Source organism: Orbicella franksi, chromosome 2 (assembly GCF_964199315.1).
Source record: "Orbicella franksi chromosome 2, jaOrbFran1.1, whole genome shotgun sequence".
In the NCBI taxonomy this organism is placed as follows: Eukaryota; Metazoa; Cnidaria; class Anthozoa; order Scleractinia; family Merulinidae; genus Orbicella; species Orbicella franksi.
The window spans coordinates 18,285,745-18,301,038 of NC_138146.1; the positions used below are offsets into that span (position 1 = coordinate 18,285,745).

General features: G+C 37.8%; 2 protein-coding genes across 4 annotated transcripts; both read left to right on the forward strand.

The window, feature by feature from the left end:
- The first annotated feature begins 31 nt into the window (after window positions 1-31).
- Window positions 32-5,089, forward strand: LOC145478425 (ras-related protein Rab-11B-like). 2 transcript variants are annotated; one of them, XM_081456452.1, is made up of 3 exons: window positions 32-447; window positions 902-1,264; window positions 3,186-5,089. In XM_081456452.1, the coding sequence occupies exons 2-3, from the start codon at window positions 1,048-1,050 to the stop codon at window positions 3,674-3,676; spliced, it is 708 nt and encodes a 235-aa protein (XP_081312578.1). In that variant the 5' UTR covers window positions 32-447; window positions 902-1,047; the 3' UTR covers window positions 3,677-5,089. The 2 variants fall into 2 exon arrangements, with proteins under 2 accessions (XP_081312578.1, XP_081312579.1); XM_081456453.1 differs by lacking the exon at window positions 32-447 and having other exon boundaries at window positions 542-1,264.
- A 310-nt stretch (window positions 5,090-5,399) lies between these two features.
- Window positions 5,400-14,776, forward strand: LOC145478411 (octopamine receptor beta-2R-like). 2 transcript variants are annotated; one of them, XM_081456439.1, is made up of 2 exons: window positions 5,400-5,451; window positions 11,840-14,776. In XM_081456439.1, exon 2 carries the CDS (start codon window positions 11,899-11,901, stop codon window positions 12,922-12,924), a length of 1,026 nt encoding a protein of 341 aa, XP_081312565.1. In that variant the 5' UTR covers window positions 5,400-5,451; window positions 11,840-11,898; the 3' UTR covers window positions 12,925-14,776. The 2 variants fall into 2 exon arrangements, with proteins under 2 accessions (XP_081312565.1, XP_081312564.1); XM_081456438.1 differs by lacking the exon at window positions 5,400-5,451 and adding an exon at window positions 9,213-10,048.
- The last annotated feature ends 518 nt before the right edge of the window (window positions 14,777-15,294 follow it).

Genomic DNA, 15,294 nt, shown 5'->3' on the forward strand with positions numbered 1-15,294 from the left:
GGCCGATGAGCTCAACGGCTTGTCAGTTTACATCAGCAGTATCGCATGGGGTTTTTCTTCGTATTGTTAACTCATTTCGATTCACAGTTATTGTTAATTTCATCGCACAAAAAGATCACTTCTTCGTCCATTTTTCAAACCTTTTGTTTACGAGGTCACCTGTTAACAAATGGCTAAGTTCCTGCCCTCATGTTTAAAGATGAACAAAAACAAGGCTTGATTAGCATACTGAAGGAAAGCAAAACGTACACAACTTACCTCAGGCGCTTTCATAACTCAACGACACCACAGACTCATCAAGCCTAAATTATAAGTTTGCTTTAGGTTACAGTTAATATCTAAAACAAGGCTCTACCGTTTTTAGAGGAAATCGCACCTGCGTAATAACAGAATTTTGGGATTTTTTACCAACAACATCAGTACAATAGAATACGCTTACGTCTCGAGGTAAGTTAAATTTCGGTACTACTGAGATTATTAAATATTAAATTATATAATTCTAAGGCAATTTTAACTAGTCTTGGGCTTTCTCTATCCGAGGTAATCATCACCAGCTCTGTAATCTGAAAGCGAAGTGTTTTAGTAGGATGCAGAGTGCAAAGAAAATGTGTAAGCAAAACTCACGTAAGCTAAGCTCGCGAAAAGACATATAGTAAACATAGTATTGTATGTGGGCAATTCCTATATTTGACATCAAGGAAACGATCGATAACTTTAATTTTGCATTATTGCAACAATCAACAGCAAAGTTGTTTCGATGTGCTTGCGATCGGAAGAAAATCTTTGCGATACAACCGACTTCAACCCCTTTGTTGTTGCTTATGTTGTCTTTCACGCAGATGCAACACTGACAAAGAACACGGTATGGCTGACTAACATATTTTACGATTTCCTTTGACAGAGCTCTGACCGATTTTGCAAATGTTGAAGAAAGAGCAAGCGATCGATAGAGAAAGAATTACTTAATCGGTCCATGCTAGTTGCATTTGTATGGTAACAACCGACGCCTGAAAGCCCAATCCTAGTAATAACTATCAGACAAGTATTATGTTTGAACGACAAGCGAGCGTGGAAGACGCGTACGATTATCTATTCAAAATCGTTTTAATTGGTGATTCTGGAGTTGGGAAGTCCAACTTGTTGTCACGCTACACCAAGAACGAATTCCATCTCGGCTCCAAGGCAACTATCGGCGTAGAACTGGCTCAAAAGACGATTGAAGTGGAAGACAAAAATATCCGCGCTCAGATTTGGGACACCGCAGGCAAGTTATACTTCCGATATTGAAAAACATTTTTAAAATTTTTGAAAATTTTGGCAGCGTATCGTTTTATGTATATGTGTAATGGAAGGTATAGTATCCCAAGTTAATGGAGTAGGAAAAAAACTGAAGAAGTAAGGTATAATAATCATTGAATAAATTTCATTTTATAACGGTTTTAGTTCAACTCTAAAGCTAAATAATTCGTTTAACTTCTACTTCTGAATACTAATTAATAATATCAATATAGTTCGAGATCATGTAAGGCTCACTGTGTCGTCTTAATTATTTCTGTACCGATACACATTATTAAACTCCTGACTGTTCTTAAATAAGTAAACTGCAATTATATATAAGTATTAAATGTCCTTGGAGGCCATGCAGGCTCAACGAAGTGCGACTGCAGATTGGAACACTCCTGGACTCACACGTCTCCAATAATGACATATTGATCAATGCATATTTAACGACCGTTGAACCGATCAGCAAGTATATAGTTTATAGTGTAAAGAATTCAATAACTTTTTAAGAGCAGTTTTCTGTATATATGCCGGCTTCAATATCACTGCTTTTGATAATAATAATAACAACAATAATAATAATAATAACAATAATAATAATAATAATAATAACAATAATAATAATAATAATAACAATAATAATAATAATAATAATAACAATAATAATAATAATAACAATAATAATAATAATAATAATATCAGTTTAGGTAAGTCACAACGTGCTAACTCCGTTATTCCCGGCTACACTCAATAGTTTTAAGTTAGACAGCAATTTTAGCACTACTGTGAAAAGTAGTAAAGTGAAGAAGTAAGTAAATCTCAGTACCTATGAAATAAAAAAACTCGAGAATCATTGATCACCTGATATTTGTGCAAGTCTTGGTACCCTTCCGGTAACAGTAAACTATTTATACTCTTTTTAATAAGAATATTATTTCCCAGCCCAGGCGGAACATTCTTACTGTGTTTTTCTGCCGATTTGAAGCTAAAAATAATCTTGCAAATATAATATGATGTATAGCATTTCCGTTTCATGGACTTTCATGGCGTTGAAGCAATTTTGGAGCCAGAACTGCAAACAATAAATCCTTATATGACACACATGACTTCTCGCAGAAATGTTATTAGGATCGAATATACGGCTGGTTCTGTTAATGTTTTTTGTTGTTGTTACTGTTTTGTTTTTTTTGTTTTGGCTTGTTCTGCCGTGTACAGAAAGAAAGAATGTTATACGGTTTAATTGTATTGTATTTACACATTTTCAACGCACAAAATTACATTCTTTTCAAAATATTCTTAGAATTTCGCAAATTTCAGCCTTGATATTCTTAATTCTCGATATTCTCATTCTTCGCAGGCATAAGCACAAGGGCAAGGACAAGCACAAGGATCAAATTTTTCCTTTTCCTTGTGCTTGCGCTTATGCTTACGTTTGCGCTGCAACTAGTGAAAACGAAATACCGCTCAGGCATAACACAAGCACAAGGATGTTTACCACACGTGGATACGTTTGGCCAAGAAAACACTGGATCTAGGTTACCTCCCGCCTAACCTTTTCGGAATGTTCGGATGATTTTGCTTGTGCATGTGTCTGCGTCGAATTTCGTTTAGAATTCATTGCCAGTTGCAATGGACGACAATTTACCAAGACGACTATCGTGGGCTCACAAGTTATTGAGTTTTTTGTGAAGTGCAACTTCCTATGATTCTTGAGAAGTGAACACTAAGATATTGTGTTTGACGCTCTCGGCCCATGCTCTTTTCAGATGGAATAGGCTTATATCATTCCCTATCTTACACTACAGACCGTCGTTTTGACACCATATATAACACGTAATGTCTTTTAAATGTAAAAACACGCTATTGCTTGGTGCAATACTTCAACGTACTTTTTCTCTTCCCAGGCCAAGAGCGCTACCGAGCCATCACAAGCGCCTACTACCGAGGAGCCATGGGCGCCATCTTAGTTTACGACATTGCCAAGGTAACGTCGTTCCAAAACCTCGACAAATGGATAGAGGAACTGAAACAACATACCGATTCAAACTTGTCCGTAATCATAGTCGGCAACAAATCGGACCTCAAACATCTTCGGATCGTAGAAACTAAACGAGGTCGCCAATACGCCACTGACCAGGATATGCTTTTTATGGAGACGTCAGCGCTAGATTCCACGAACGTCACCGAGGCGTTTGAGGATCTTGTGAAGCACATATATGAGGGGATAAAGAAAAGAGAAAACGAGAAAAAATCGAGAACAGTGTTGCCTCTTCCAGCGGATCACTTGGCACACATCCAGAATGGAACTAACGGAACTGTTAATATTGGAAAACTAGCTGCAGAGAATCAGTCTGTTAAACAGAAAAATAATAAGCTTCCTTGTTGTGCCACATAAAGAAGGGCCATCGATTTATCCTTTACAGATATTCAGTAACGTCAAGACTGAAAATTTAGAAAAGTGATGTTTCACAGCCTATATACTCTGATGTTTGATCATTACACTGCCCTGCACTGAGGATTTTGGTTTAATCAGTTCGGGAGGTAATGCAGGAATTTGAAAGTTAACTCGTAAAGTTCTGAACTAAGCAAGAACTAGCGTGGAACAGTTTACAACATATGGCAAACACTGTTAAGACACGTATTACGAAGAATCGACTTGATGCCATATAATTTAGATTCTAAACTCCTCCTATCCCCTTGCATAAAAGGTTTTGTTTCTATGTAAGGCGTTCAGAAATAGCAAGCCTGCGAGCAGGCTCACCTATGAGTCACTCGCGCAAGTGGTGAAGAGCGGAGAGGGATCTGGTGAAGATGCTTCGTCGCTCGCTTGGATCGCCGCTCTCGCGTGTGCTAAACTTGAGCCTACTCGCAGGGTAGGAAATAACTGGACTTCATATATTTCTGTGAAGGAGATATTATACAAACCAAATTATTACCTTCAGAGTAATCGGTTCTCCTAGAACCATAAATTCGATGTAGATTCGATGATACATAATGGGTTCAAATTACTGAGTAACCTTATTCTAGCCTGGGACGTGAAATGACGGTTTTTCATACTATGAATGTTGCCACTCGGAGTGGCAACTCGAGCAAGATATGGCTTGCGTTTAGTTGTGCCTGTATGATTCAGTTGTATTGACCTGTTTCAGGTTTTCTTATAACAGGGGCTGAAGGAAAGAGATTGCAACGAGCAAAACTGAAACATAGCTATAATCATTTCTAGTGAAAACCCTGTTATGTAGTTTTATCTTCAGTTACCGGCTAGGGAACTATGTTAAAGACCTCGTACACAGGCAAGACAAGTTTGCGTGTGGAAACAATAAAAACTTTGAGGGCTCCAAGATTCTAACTCATTGTCTTTTCTGACATATTAATATTGGCCTTAGTTTTCAAAACCTCGTAATGTTGACCGTAGGTGAATGGACCTGAGATGATAAAGGCTTGATGAATCTATTCTAGTCTACAGGTGTTCTGCAGAGTTCACGGTGATCGTTCTTTTTCTTTTTTAATTTGTAAACGTCATTAAGAAGTGCTACCTACTTTCAAATCCCGCGGCCTCTTGGCCAGGCAAACCAAGTGTATACAGGTAAATTTGCAATAACAGAAACTGTGCATGGTGTCGCGGGAACAGAGAAGACCCGGAGCGGAAATTGGAAATTGAATCTTTCACTACAGCGAAAACGTAGATAACTGTCATCTTGGATGCAAACAGACTAATTACCTACTATTTCAGAAACGCATATAACGCATTATCACTATCGCTAGTCATAATCACATTGAACCCAATAATTTTCTTTATCCGCAGAGCCAAAAATTTACCTAACATCATTCAGGTAAACTGCAAAATGCACTTTTTTGGTAGGGCGAAAAAAGATATAGGAAACAAGAAAATGATCCGTTGCAATTATGTGATTGTTTTTGTTCAGGCAAAAGAAAAACAGCTGTCATAGATGCTGCTGGCTGATTCGCTACAAGCAAAAGAAAACCGGCTACTCATGTCAACTGCTTATCATAAGTTCTGTCAAGACTGTCAAGCCATGTCGGTTGAATCTCAAAGTGACCACTTTACCGTACGATGCACCTGCAATAAACTGCACGGTTTAGTTACGTACCGATAAAGTGGACAGATTTCACTGACCAGCGTTCCCTCTCAAGCGTCCGGTGATTCAGGTAAGAGACAGTTTCCCAATGAAGTTGTCTTCTCAGTCGGTTTCCTGTCACGCCAGTTTTTTTGCATTGATCAAGCGATATTGTTTGTTTTCCTTCCCTTGTTGTAGATATAATACAATTCTCGGCAATTTTTAAAGCTTCTCGAGGGCAAACATTACAGCCTAAATTATCAAGGGGAATAATAATCCAGTCAGTTCCCCTTTTCCCATAACTGAGTTAGTACATTTTTTGACTATGTTCTACTTCAGTACAAAACTTTCATTTCATCGTTATTGCTTGGACGCAGTAGCTTTCTATCTAAAGGCGTTCTGTTATTATCCTGTATATTTACACAAGCCTCATGATTTTCAAGACACAACATTAAATCCATAATCATATTTATCAGGTTTCGCTTCTATTCAAAAATGAGCTACGACTATCTGTATTATAATTAATCGTTTTTGTAAATTCTAGATCTATGTCTCTCAAAGAGTTCAGAAAATGAGACCCATATTACCTGAAAGGGAGAGAGAGAAGTATCAAATCAAACGAATGATCCTAACAACAAGGGTTTTCCTTTTTCAGTTGCTATCTTTAAAACATACCACTTTCGAGGTGTCGTTTGTAGTTTTTTTTTTCTTAATAAAAAAACTCAGTAAAACATTTCAAAGGAAAGTGTTTGTTTGTCTGAGTCCAAACTAACACACGTAAAGATCCCATCCCAGCCTGAAAATTTGCATAATCCGTCGTGGGACAACTGCCATATGTCTTCCTATCCTGTTAAGATAAACATTATTAAGTCTTATGTTGGTCAGTGCAGGTTAAATGTCTCGGAATAGCTCACTTCGTACACATGCTGGCAGTACGATTGCGCTTTTGATGTATTATGCGATATTCACCTCGCCCTTTGTAACGATACAGTGCAATCCTGGTGTTCGAACCACCTATGGGACGAAATTAATTGGTTCGATAAATCGGGAATTTTACAAAACTGAGGGTAGAGTTTTTGTAACATTTTGCAAAAGAAGCAAAATCAAGGTTTCGAAAAATCGGGATTCAACTGTGACAACAACTATAGATTATCTTGTCAGTTTTTTTCTTCTAGGCGATTGTGCAAGAGCTTAATCAGCAGTTTAAACCGTTCATTTATAATAAATTTAAATTAAAGGGGAAAAGCATTGGGTAAATTGTGAGATTGCAACGCTAGGCGGGAGTTCGCTAGGTAATACATTGCAATGGAGTCCGGCAAACGATTCCTTATATTAATATATTAGCCACGAAAAACAAGAAATTTGTCCCGAGAGATGAAGAGATCAGACCAAATCCTGGTGTGACTGCAAAGTTTCACAACTCATAGCTAAATAATTTGAAGAAGGAGCCTTTCGAAAGCACTAAAAAATGTCTGAGTTTTTATATTAGTGGGAAAAAATTTACTTGCGGCTCTCTCATGATCACGAATATTGATAAATCAGTCTTTGTCGGGCATAAAAAAAAATTGCCTTCTTTTCTCCTGATTATAAAGAAAAGTTGTTTCTAACCAGGGAAATTCGTCAGAACAAAAAAAACGCAGAATATTTAAATAAGGGTGACATGATTACATGTAAAAGGTCATATGCTTTTCTTATTAAGACAAAGTAATCCCGAAATTAACAGATTGGCATCGAATTTTCTCGCGCTAGAAATCAGTATGATAGTTGTTTTTTTTGTGTGGCATTCGCCAGTACTTTGTCAGTTACAATACTGAACACCTTATTGACCTCATTGTACTAAAGGACGGTTTATCTTCTTCAAAAATGTGTTCACATGATCAGAAATTTTCTCATCTCCCAAATATATTCATAAGTGGTTTAGTGATTTGTCGACAAAAAATCATGGTCTCGACTCAAAAGGTTCTGACTTCTGAGAAGACCGGCGAGATCTTGATCGTGTGAAATACGTCAAACTTCTTAAAAAAAAATTAGCCTCAGTCTTTCAAGTTAATTCGTCGTTTGCAAACTGTCTAAATCTTTCTCAGTTACTAAAATCCTCACTTTCTATTGGTTTACTGTTGTTTCTTACGTTTTTTCTGCTTTGGTCAGCCACATTATTTCGAGGCTTTTTCGTTCAGTGGAAGTTGTTTTCTCAACACAAAGAAAATCTTGAAGTATATCGTGACAGCTTCTTCAAATTAATCACCCATTTTGTACAAATAAAGCAATCGACGGGCCATTTTTTTTTTTTTTTTTTGTTTGTTTTTTCTTTCTTCACTTTTTTGAAGTCGAGTTGTTATAGTTGACACTGCTCGGCTGAAAAAATAAAACGCAATGTGTTTCGCTTTGATTCGGTAGGTAAGAAGACGACCGTGTATGTTCCGAACCAAAAAGAAAAACAAGATGAGCTGAAATATTCTTGGAAAATCATCATAAATATATCCTTTATTTATTTTAGATGTTAATAATTTTTCAATTTAAGTTATCTCGTCGAAAAAGTGAATCTGTTTTGGTGGCATGCTATAACTTGCTACGTCAGAAATACACTTGTTATAAAGAACCTTTTAATCAGTACGGTGCCAAGCATTGAAGTATTGTTGGCAGATATCCTAAACAATTTTAACGAGAAATTATCATGGTAGGTGAATTTTAGAAACCAAAAAGAAACTTAGGTATACAGGAACTTCTATAACTAGCGGTTTCGTTGAAGGCGAACTTACCGATTAAGCTAAATCCACCACAGCTAAGCAATGAGAGCCCGGCAACCTCTCTTAATCGTACCTGTTGAAAGCTTATGAAAACACTGAGTTTCACAGCCCAAGCAGAATTATGGAGTAACAAAGGTTAGTGAGTGACAGCTGAATTAAAGTTTAGATCAATGAAAGCTGACTTCTGCCCTTTATGCTGTTCATTAAAGTGTAAAAAAATGGAGTTATCCCTTATCTGTATAATCACTCTCTAGAGTGACGCATTATCATAAATCTCTCTTTAAAACTAGATCACGTTCGAGTCAAATCACTAATGTGAAAAAAATCGTTAACTAACGAGGTGATACGTAAGCTAACTATGCGACAATTGTCAAGTTCTCTCCACTGCTTCGGTCAGTCTTTCATATGGAGTTTAGACGAGAGAGGGTTAATGCAGAGGGTTGAAAGATTTTACGTATGTTTCTGTTCCATTTTCTCTAGCTCCTTCGTTTTCAAGCGAATATTCTCCTCAACAAACATACTGACAACTGACACCTTTTGAAATGTATGTTCTTCTTGGAAGAATTTATAATCCGGAGAAAAAACAACATCGGCCTTTCTCGGCGTCAAATACATCCATGACATTGTTTTTATCGCTTTTCCTGTTATCCCATACTATATTTCGCTTTTATCCTTTAAATGGCTTTTTCTAATTGACGATTTATCCCTTCTTCACTAAGCTAATTGGCGACTGGGAAATCTCCAAGTAAAATCCACCAGGAAACAGCTTGATTAAATAATACTTACAAAATGCGCAGCCTCGACCGGTGAATTGACTGATCGACGTCAGGGCAGATAATCAAGGTGATACGAGGTCTACTTACGCATCGCGAAATTAATATGGGAGAAATCGACGCGCTAACGTCACATCTGTTTGCTGAGTCACACGTAATAACGAAAATATATGCCATTTTTTCGTTTTTGTGCGGTTATTTTAGAAAGATTAGTATTGTAACAAAAATATTTGAGTGGCACATGAATGTAGACACATTTCCACCACTATTGACTGATCAATCACGTTTTTCCAAATAAAGATTTTCTTTCAAAGTTTCGATAATTTTGAAAAACTTCTTATCTCTTAATGAGGATATTGAAGGTTAGAATTGAAACAAATTGAAACCCGGCATTTAAGCTGATTTTCCCAAAAAGTTGGAGACAAAGTTTGTAAATTTTTAAAACACCATTGGAAAAAAACAGGAGCCCATTATCCGGAGCCTCTATCTCCCATACTAACCCTGTGAGTCAACCCTTTCCCGTATCTTTCTATTTTTCGTAACAGCTCTCGTGGGAGTTTTCACATGACCCCTATTCAATACCCAATTATACCCGAGCTAAGGCCATTCTTTGTTATAACGAAGACTGAAATGCCACTTTTGTGCCCTGTTTTGCATTTTCTATCTGTAGGAACAAGATATTTTGTGGGAAGCCAAGAGACCCTTGCGGTTATTACAGTTCTAACTGAAAAATAGAATGATACGGGAAAGGGTTGACCCTACTTTACAGTGCGGATGGAGGCTTCGGGTGATTGGCTCCTGAAAAAAATTATTTTGTGAAGTAAAAGCATACATAAGCTACCAGAAAGTGAATTTTATCCGAAATATTGATACTGGGGCTTTTTCGATTAGTCTATGATCTTTCCAAACAAAAATAGTAGCATCGAAACCAACACGCGAAAGTCCTCAGCTGCACGTGGGTGGCTCGAAACTTAGGACATTTTTATCATCATTGACGCTTCTATAAACTACGCACGGAATTTAATAATTCGTATTCACATCTCGCACTTAAGATGCCATGAGACTGAAAATGCGCGAGACAAGGATGGCTAAATGCCCGGCAGATTTGCTTTTCGAGTACTGCTTGTTCGGGTTGAGCTTGACAATTAGTTGGCGTGGAAACTCTAAGGTATTATTCCCAGATTATGACGAGTACCGCTAAGCTCGTAAAGTGAATCCTGCTTTATAATATTTCGTTTGTGAATTATGGTTAAATGCGCACAATTGCGCTGAAACTATCATTGGCAGCAGTTTATTGACTATTTATTTTTGCTGTCACCTGCGAGCTGTGACGCCCTCATGCTGCTTTGAAATGCCGATGACTCTTCAGAATCAGACAGTTAAGTTAAGAGGGATTTCTTAATTGATTGTCAAGTCATTTACATAAATTGAATCGAATTTAAGTATATGCATACAGGACGTTTTTTTATCTATATCACCGAGTAGAAGATCATTAGCTTTTGTTCGTTTTTATTATTTTTTCCAATATAGAACAGTCGTGACCAGCATATAAATTTTACAACTCTTGCGATAATTGCAAAAAGCCAATTAGACAGTTTTTTCTTTCGACTCTGTTTACGTCGAAAATTGCATTTACGAGATATGGGCTTGGATTAAATTGGTTAAACATCTCAGGAAGTGAATTTCTATTCGCTGCGAATGGTAAGTAATTTCTTTGTCAGCACGAATCAGAAAACATCAACAGCAGGCGACGCTTTTAAATAAGGACATTTACAAAGAGCTTTTACTAGCTCTCTTTGCTATATTGATCAACTATCACAGCGTTTAAAGTGTCAGCCAAATGCAACTTAAGCAGAACAAATGTACGACTTCTTGGCTAAACCGTTTCTCCACTTTATAGGTAAGCTGAATTCTATATATATCTATCACTGATGCTATAAGACTGTCGCGAGCTTTGATCTACAGTGGGTGGCTTGAAACAAGGTTTTCTGTGTGTGGAAGCGCGACTCAGGTTAAGGACATGTTTACTCACTCGTTCGCTGCAGGGAACTCTTGAAAAATTTCATTTCCTAGTGCTATGTTCACAAATTATCTGAGTTTGACTTCTTTATTAAGGAAAGGAGTATTCTTTGCAGAATGTAACATTTCTAAACTAATCTTTCAGAATCTTCAGTTTTACAAGATGACGCTGGTTCGATTTCTTTCGATTTCTTCAGTTCGAACGTACTTAATTAAATGTGCACGTGCCGTGCAGACATTATGGGAACTGCTCATAAGACACACTCCGTAAAAAATTACAGACATCATTCGTAATTCAGTTTTACCATATGACGCCGGTTCGACTTCTTTAGATTTCTTCGTTTCGAACGTGCTTAATTAGATATAGTGTGCACGTGCCATGTAGACATTACCGGAACTGCTCATAAGACACACTCCTTAAAAAAAAAAACAGAGATCGTTCGTAATTCAGTTTTACAATATGACGCCGGTTCGATTTCTTTCGATTTCTTCAGTTCGAACGTGCTTAATTAAATCTGCACGTGCCGTGCAGAAACTATGGGAACTGCTTATAAGACACTTTCCATATAAAATATAAACCTCGTTCGTAATTGGGTTAAAATTAAATCCTCCAGATGTCTGTGCAATGTTTCTAATTCCGGAAAGTGCCGCCGAATTTTGACTTTTAAAAGCCGGTCCAGTATTCAGGAAATTAATCTATCATAGCCATAAGCAATTTCTGACCACTTTCCGACAGTAACTCAACAATAATGACAAAAAAAGTGACAGCTAAGGAAACTAATTTTCAAGAAGTCAGACAAGCGATATAACGACTCCTCACTCAATTTCCTTACCACTACCTTTCAGCTGCAAGTGGTTACTGCTGAGGCAATTTAATGAAACCTAGTTCTATCTTTTCAATTTCGATCCTCTCACTATATTTGTCTCTTAATTTCCACAGTAAACGGCGTTTCTTTCACAAGAGGCAAAGATTTTCGATCTTCACTGAAGAAATCCCAAATGGAAAACAGTTCATCTAACGAAACAACATCAGGATCTGCGACTTCTGGTTTCGCATCAAGAGCAGGCGTGTGGTACTGGGTGCTAAGAGGTCTGATTGGTTTAACAATTTTGGCGGGAAATGGTCCTGTCATTTACGTCATAGTCACTTGTCACAGGCTCCACAAAGCAGCCAACTGGTTTATTCTCTCACTATCGTGGGCGGACCTATTTGTCGGGCTTTTTTTGATTCCCGTGTCTACATCTTGTGCTCTTTGGACGACTTGTAACTTCTCAGTCCTGATACTGAGTTTCGACCTTGTGCTGTTCGTTTCCATCGCCAACATGTGCGCAATGACCGCTGACCGCTACCTCTCCGTGGTGAAGCCGCTGACCTACTTTCAAAACATGACAAACTCGCGCGTTTTTCTATGGATTTCTGTGGCGTGGATCGTACCCATTCTCTTCTCGCTCATCCCATTCGCGTGGATATTTACTAATTCCCCCGCGCAAAGAGAGAGTGCATTCGAGATATACGGAACTTTGCAAATTATCACCTTCAATCTGCTGCCTTGTGTCGTGATGTTACTGATATACGGACACATTTTCATCATTTCTCAAAAACATTCCAGGCAGATCCGCGCCCTGACTAAACACCAGCACCTATCCCAACCACAACTGGCAGTTAGTCCTCGTCAAGTAACTCAAGAACGATCAGCAACAAGGGTTTTTGGGCTGGTCGTGTTATTTTTCGTGTTATGCTGGATGCTGTCGGCTTATCGTCATTTGTGTCAGTATTTTTCTCTTGAGTGTAGCGTTTCTTTTGAATTAACTCTCATTTCTCGTCTTCTCATGTTGACCAACTCCGCCATTAACCCATTCATTTACGCCTTCCTAAAGGAAGATATAAAGAGAGAAGTAAAGAAATTACTTTGCAGGCATAAACCCAGAACAGTGAGTTTTAACACGCACATCCCATCTGTCCATAGTTACAGACAGAGGGGTGAACGCTCCAACGATTTGTCAATAGTTATAAATGCATACTGAACTGTTACAAACATACGAAAAACAGTGTAAAAAAGAGCATTTTTATCTAGTATTATATTAAATATTTGTTGGATAAGGTAGGTTAAGTCTGTGTCTGGCTAAGTGGTCCATACCGCTTGAGCTTATCCAGTGTTCGGTAGCATGAAGCGAGTAGGTGTATTTCTGCTCTTTCCCCCCGAATAGAATCCTAGTCCTGCACGGAGGGTTAACCTCCCCCCCTCCAACCCCCCCTTCCCGTACATATATATACACATGGATACGGAGAGGCACTGTGAGAGTAAAGTTTCTTACCTAAGAACACAACGCAGTGACTCGAGCCAATCGAACACGGACATGAACCCGGCTCACAATTTCAGTGTTTTAAAACTACTGCGAGAAAGAGAATCGAAAGGAAAATCACTTTTATATTATTACGTCAACAGCTCGTGCTAGTTCTGCGTTTCTATCGAGTTTTAGTATAAATCTACTAGCGTTCTATCACGAATATCACGAATTAAACAGGGAGAACGTTCCCATTTAAATAACTACAGCCCTATTTCTGTAATTCCTGTTGTGGCTAGGGTCTTTGAGAGAATCGTATACAATCGATTTTACGAATATTCAACTGAAAATAATCTAATTTCCTGTAATCAGTCAGGGTTTCGTTCACTTCACTCCACTGTTACTGCCTTACTCGAAGCCACTGATAATTGGGCTTTAAATATCGATAAAGGCAATGTTAACGCAAGTAATATTTCTAGATCTGAAGAGAGCTTTTGACACCGTCGATCACTCTATATTGCTATCTAAATTAAAAGCCTATGGTGTCGGAAGAAACTCGTCTAACTGGTTTAAATCCTACTTGGATAATCGTACACAGAAATGTTTTGTAAATGGCTCTCTCTCGAATAGCCAACCTTTAACTTGCGGTATTCCTCAAGGTTCAATCCTTGGATCTCTCCTCTTTATACTCTATATAAATGATCTACCGAACTGTCTTGTTAACTCACATCCCAGATTGTATGCGGATGATACTCATTTGACCTTTTCCAGTAACGATGTTGCGCATCTAGAGGAAAATATGAACGATGATCTAACTAAAATTACTGAATAGTTAACGACAAATAAACTCACTCTTAATAAGTCAAAGACTGAGTTTATGTTGATTGGTTCAAGGCAAAGGTTAAATACTTTTAATAGACTCCCGTCTTTTACTATCGACTGTAATTCTATTAAACAAGTAGAATTTACGAAATCTCTTGTAGTATATATAGATGAAAACTTAACTCGGAACGTACATATCGAACATATTTCCAAAAAAATTGCCTGCTGCATTGGCATCTTGAAGAGAAGCAGGTTTTTTGTTCCTTTTGAAACGCTCCTATGCATCTATAATGCTTTAGTTCAACCTCATTTCGATTACTGTAGCGTCGTATGGGGTAACTGCAATAAATCTCTTTCAATTAAACTACAAACACTACAGAATCGCGCTGCGCGCATTTTGACCTCTTCTTCGTATGATGCCAATGTGGATGATCTCTTTGTTAGACTTGGCTGGCAAAAACTTAATCTTGAACGAGAATTAAAAACAGCCACTATGGTCTATAAATCTCTGGTCTCGCCCCTGATTATCTGAAATCAATGTTTACTGATCGGAGTCCAATATCTACCTTTTCTCTGAGGAATTGTGAGGGCAAACTAGCTGTTCCACTCCCCCGCGCCAATTTTCAGTTTCAGCTAGTAGTGCGGTGCTGTGAAACAGCTTACCTACCAATCTGCGGCAAGCACAAACTCTTGCTAGTTTTAAATCCGGCTGCAGGGGTTTCCTTTTTCATAATAAATAAGTTAATTAATCACACAACATTCATGGAAAGTAGGCACTTCGTTGTTGTTTTTATTTTTGTTGTTATTAGATTTAATTAGTAGTAGATTAGTATCTTAACAATGCAATCAATGCAATTTTAGTATTTACTTTAAGTCCTGATGTTTTACCCGTGTATAAATAAAGTTAAATAAATAGATAAATAAATAAATAAATAAATAAACTATAAATGCTGTCCTCTGAGTGGCTACACTACTCACTATCTATGCTGCTGTAGATAGTGAATAGCGCGGTACAAGTGTGCGCTTGTTAACAGGCTGACGGCCCCTTGTTCGCGTTTTCGAGGTGTCTATGAAGAGAATTTAGATAAAGTTTTAAACGACTAGTAGATTTATACTAAAACAATTAGATTATCCGCTCTCGATTTCTACGCGTGATAGCTGACTCGGGCTGCCTCGTCAACTATCACGCGATAGAAATCTCGAGCTTATAATCTAATTGTTAAATAGAATTACATGTTAGGGCCCATGCAGAGTAACGATATCACTGGAAAGAAGAACTTGATTGCA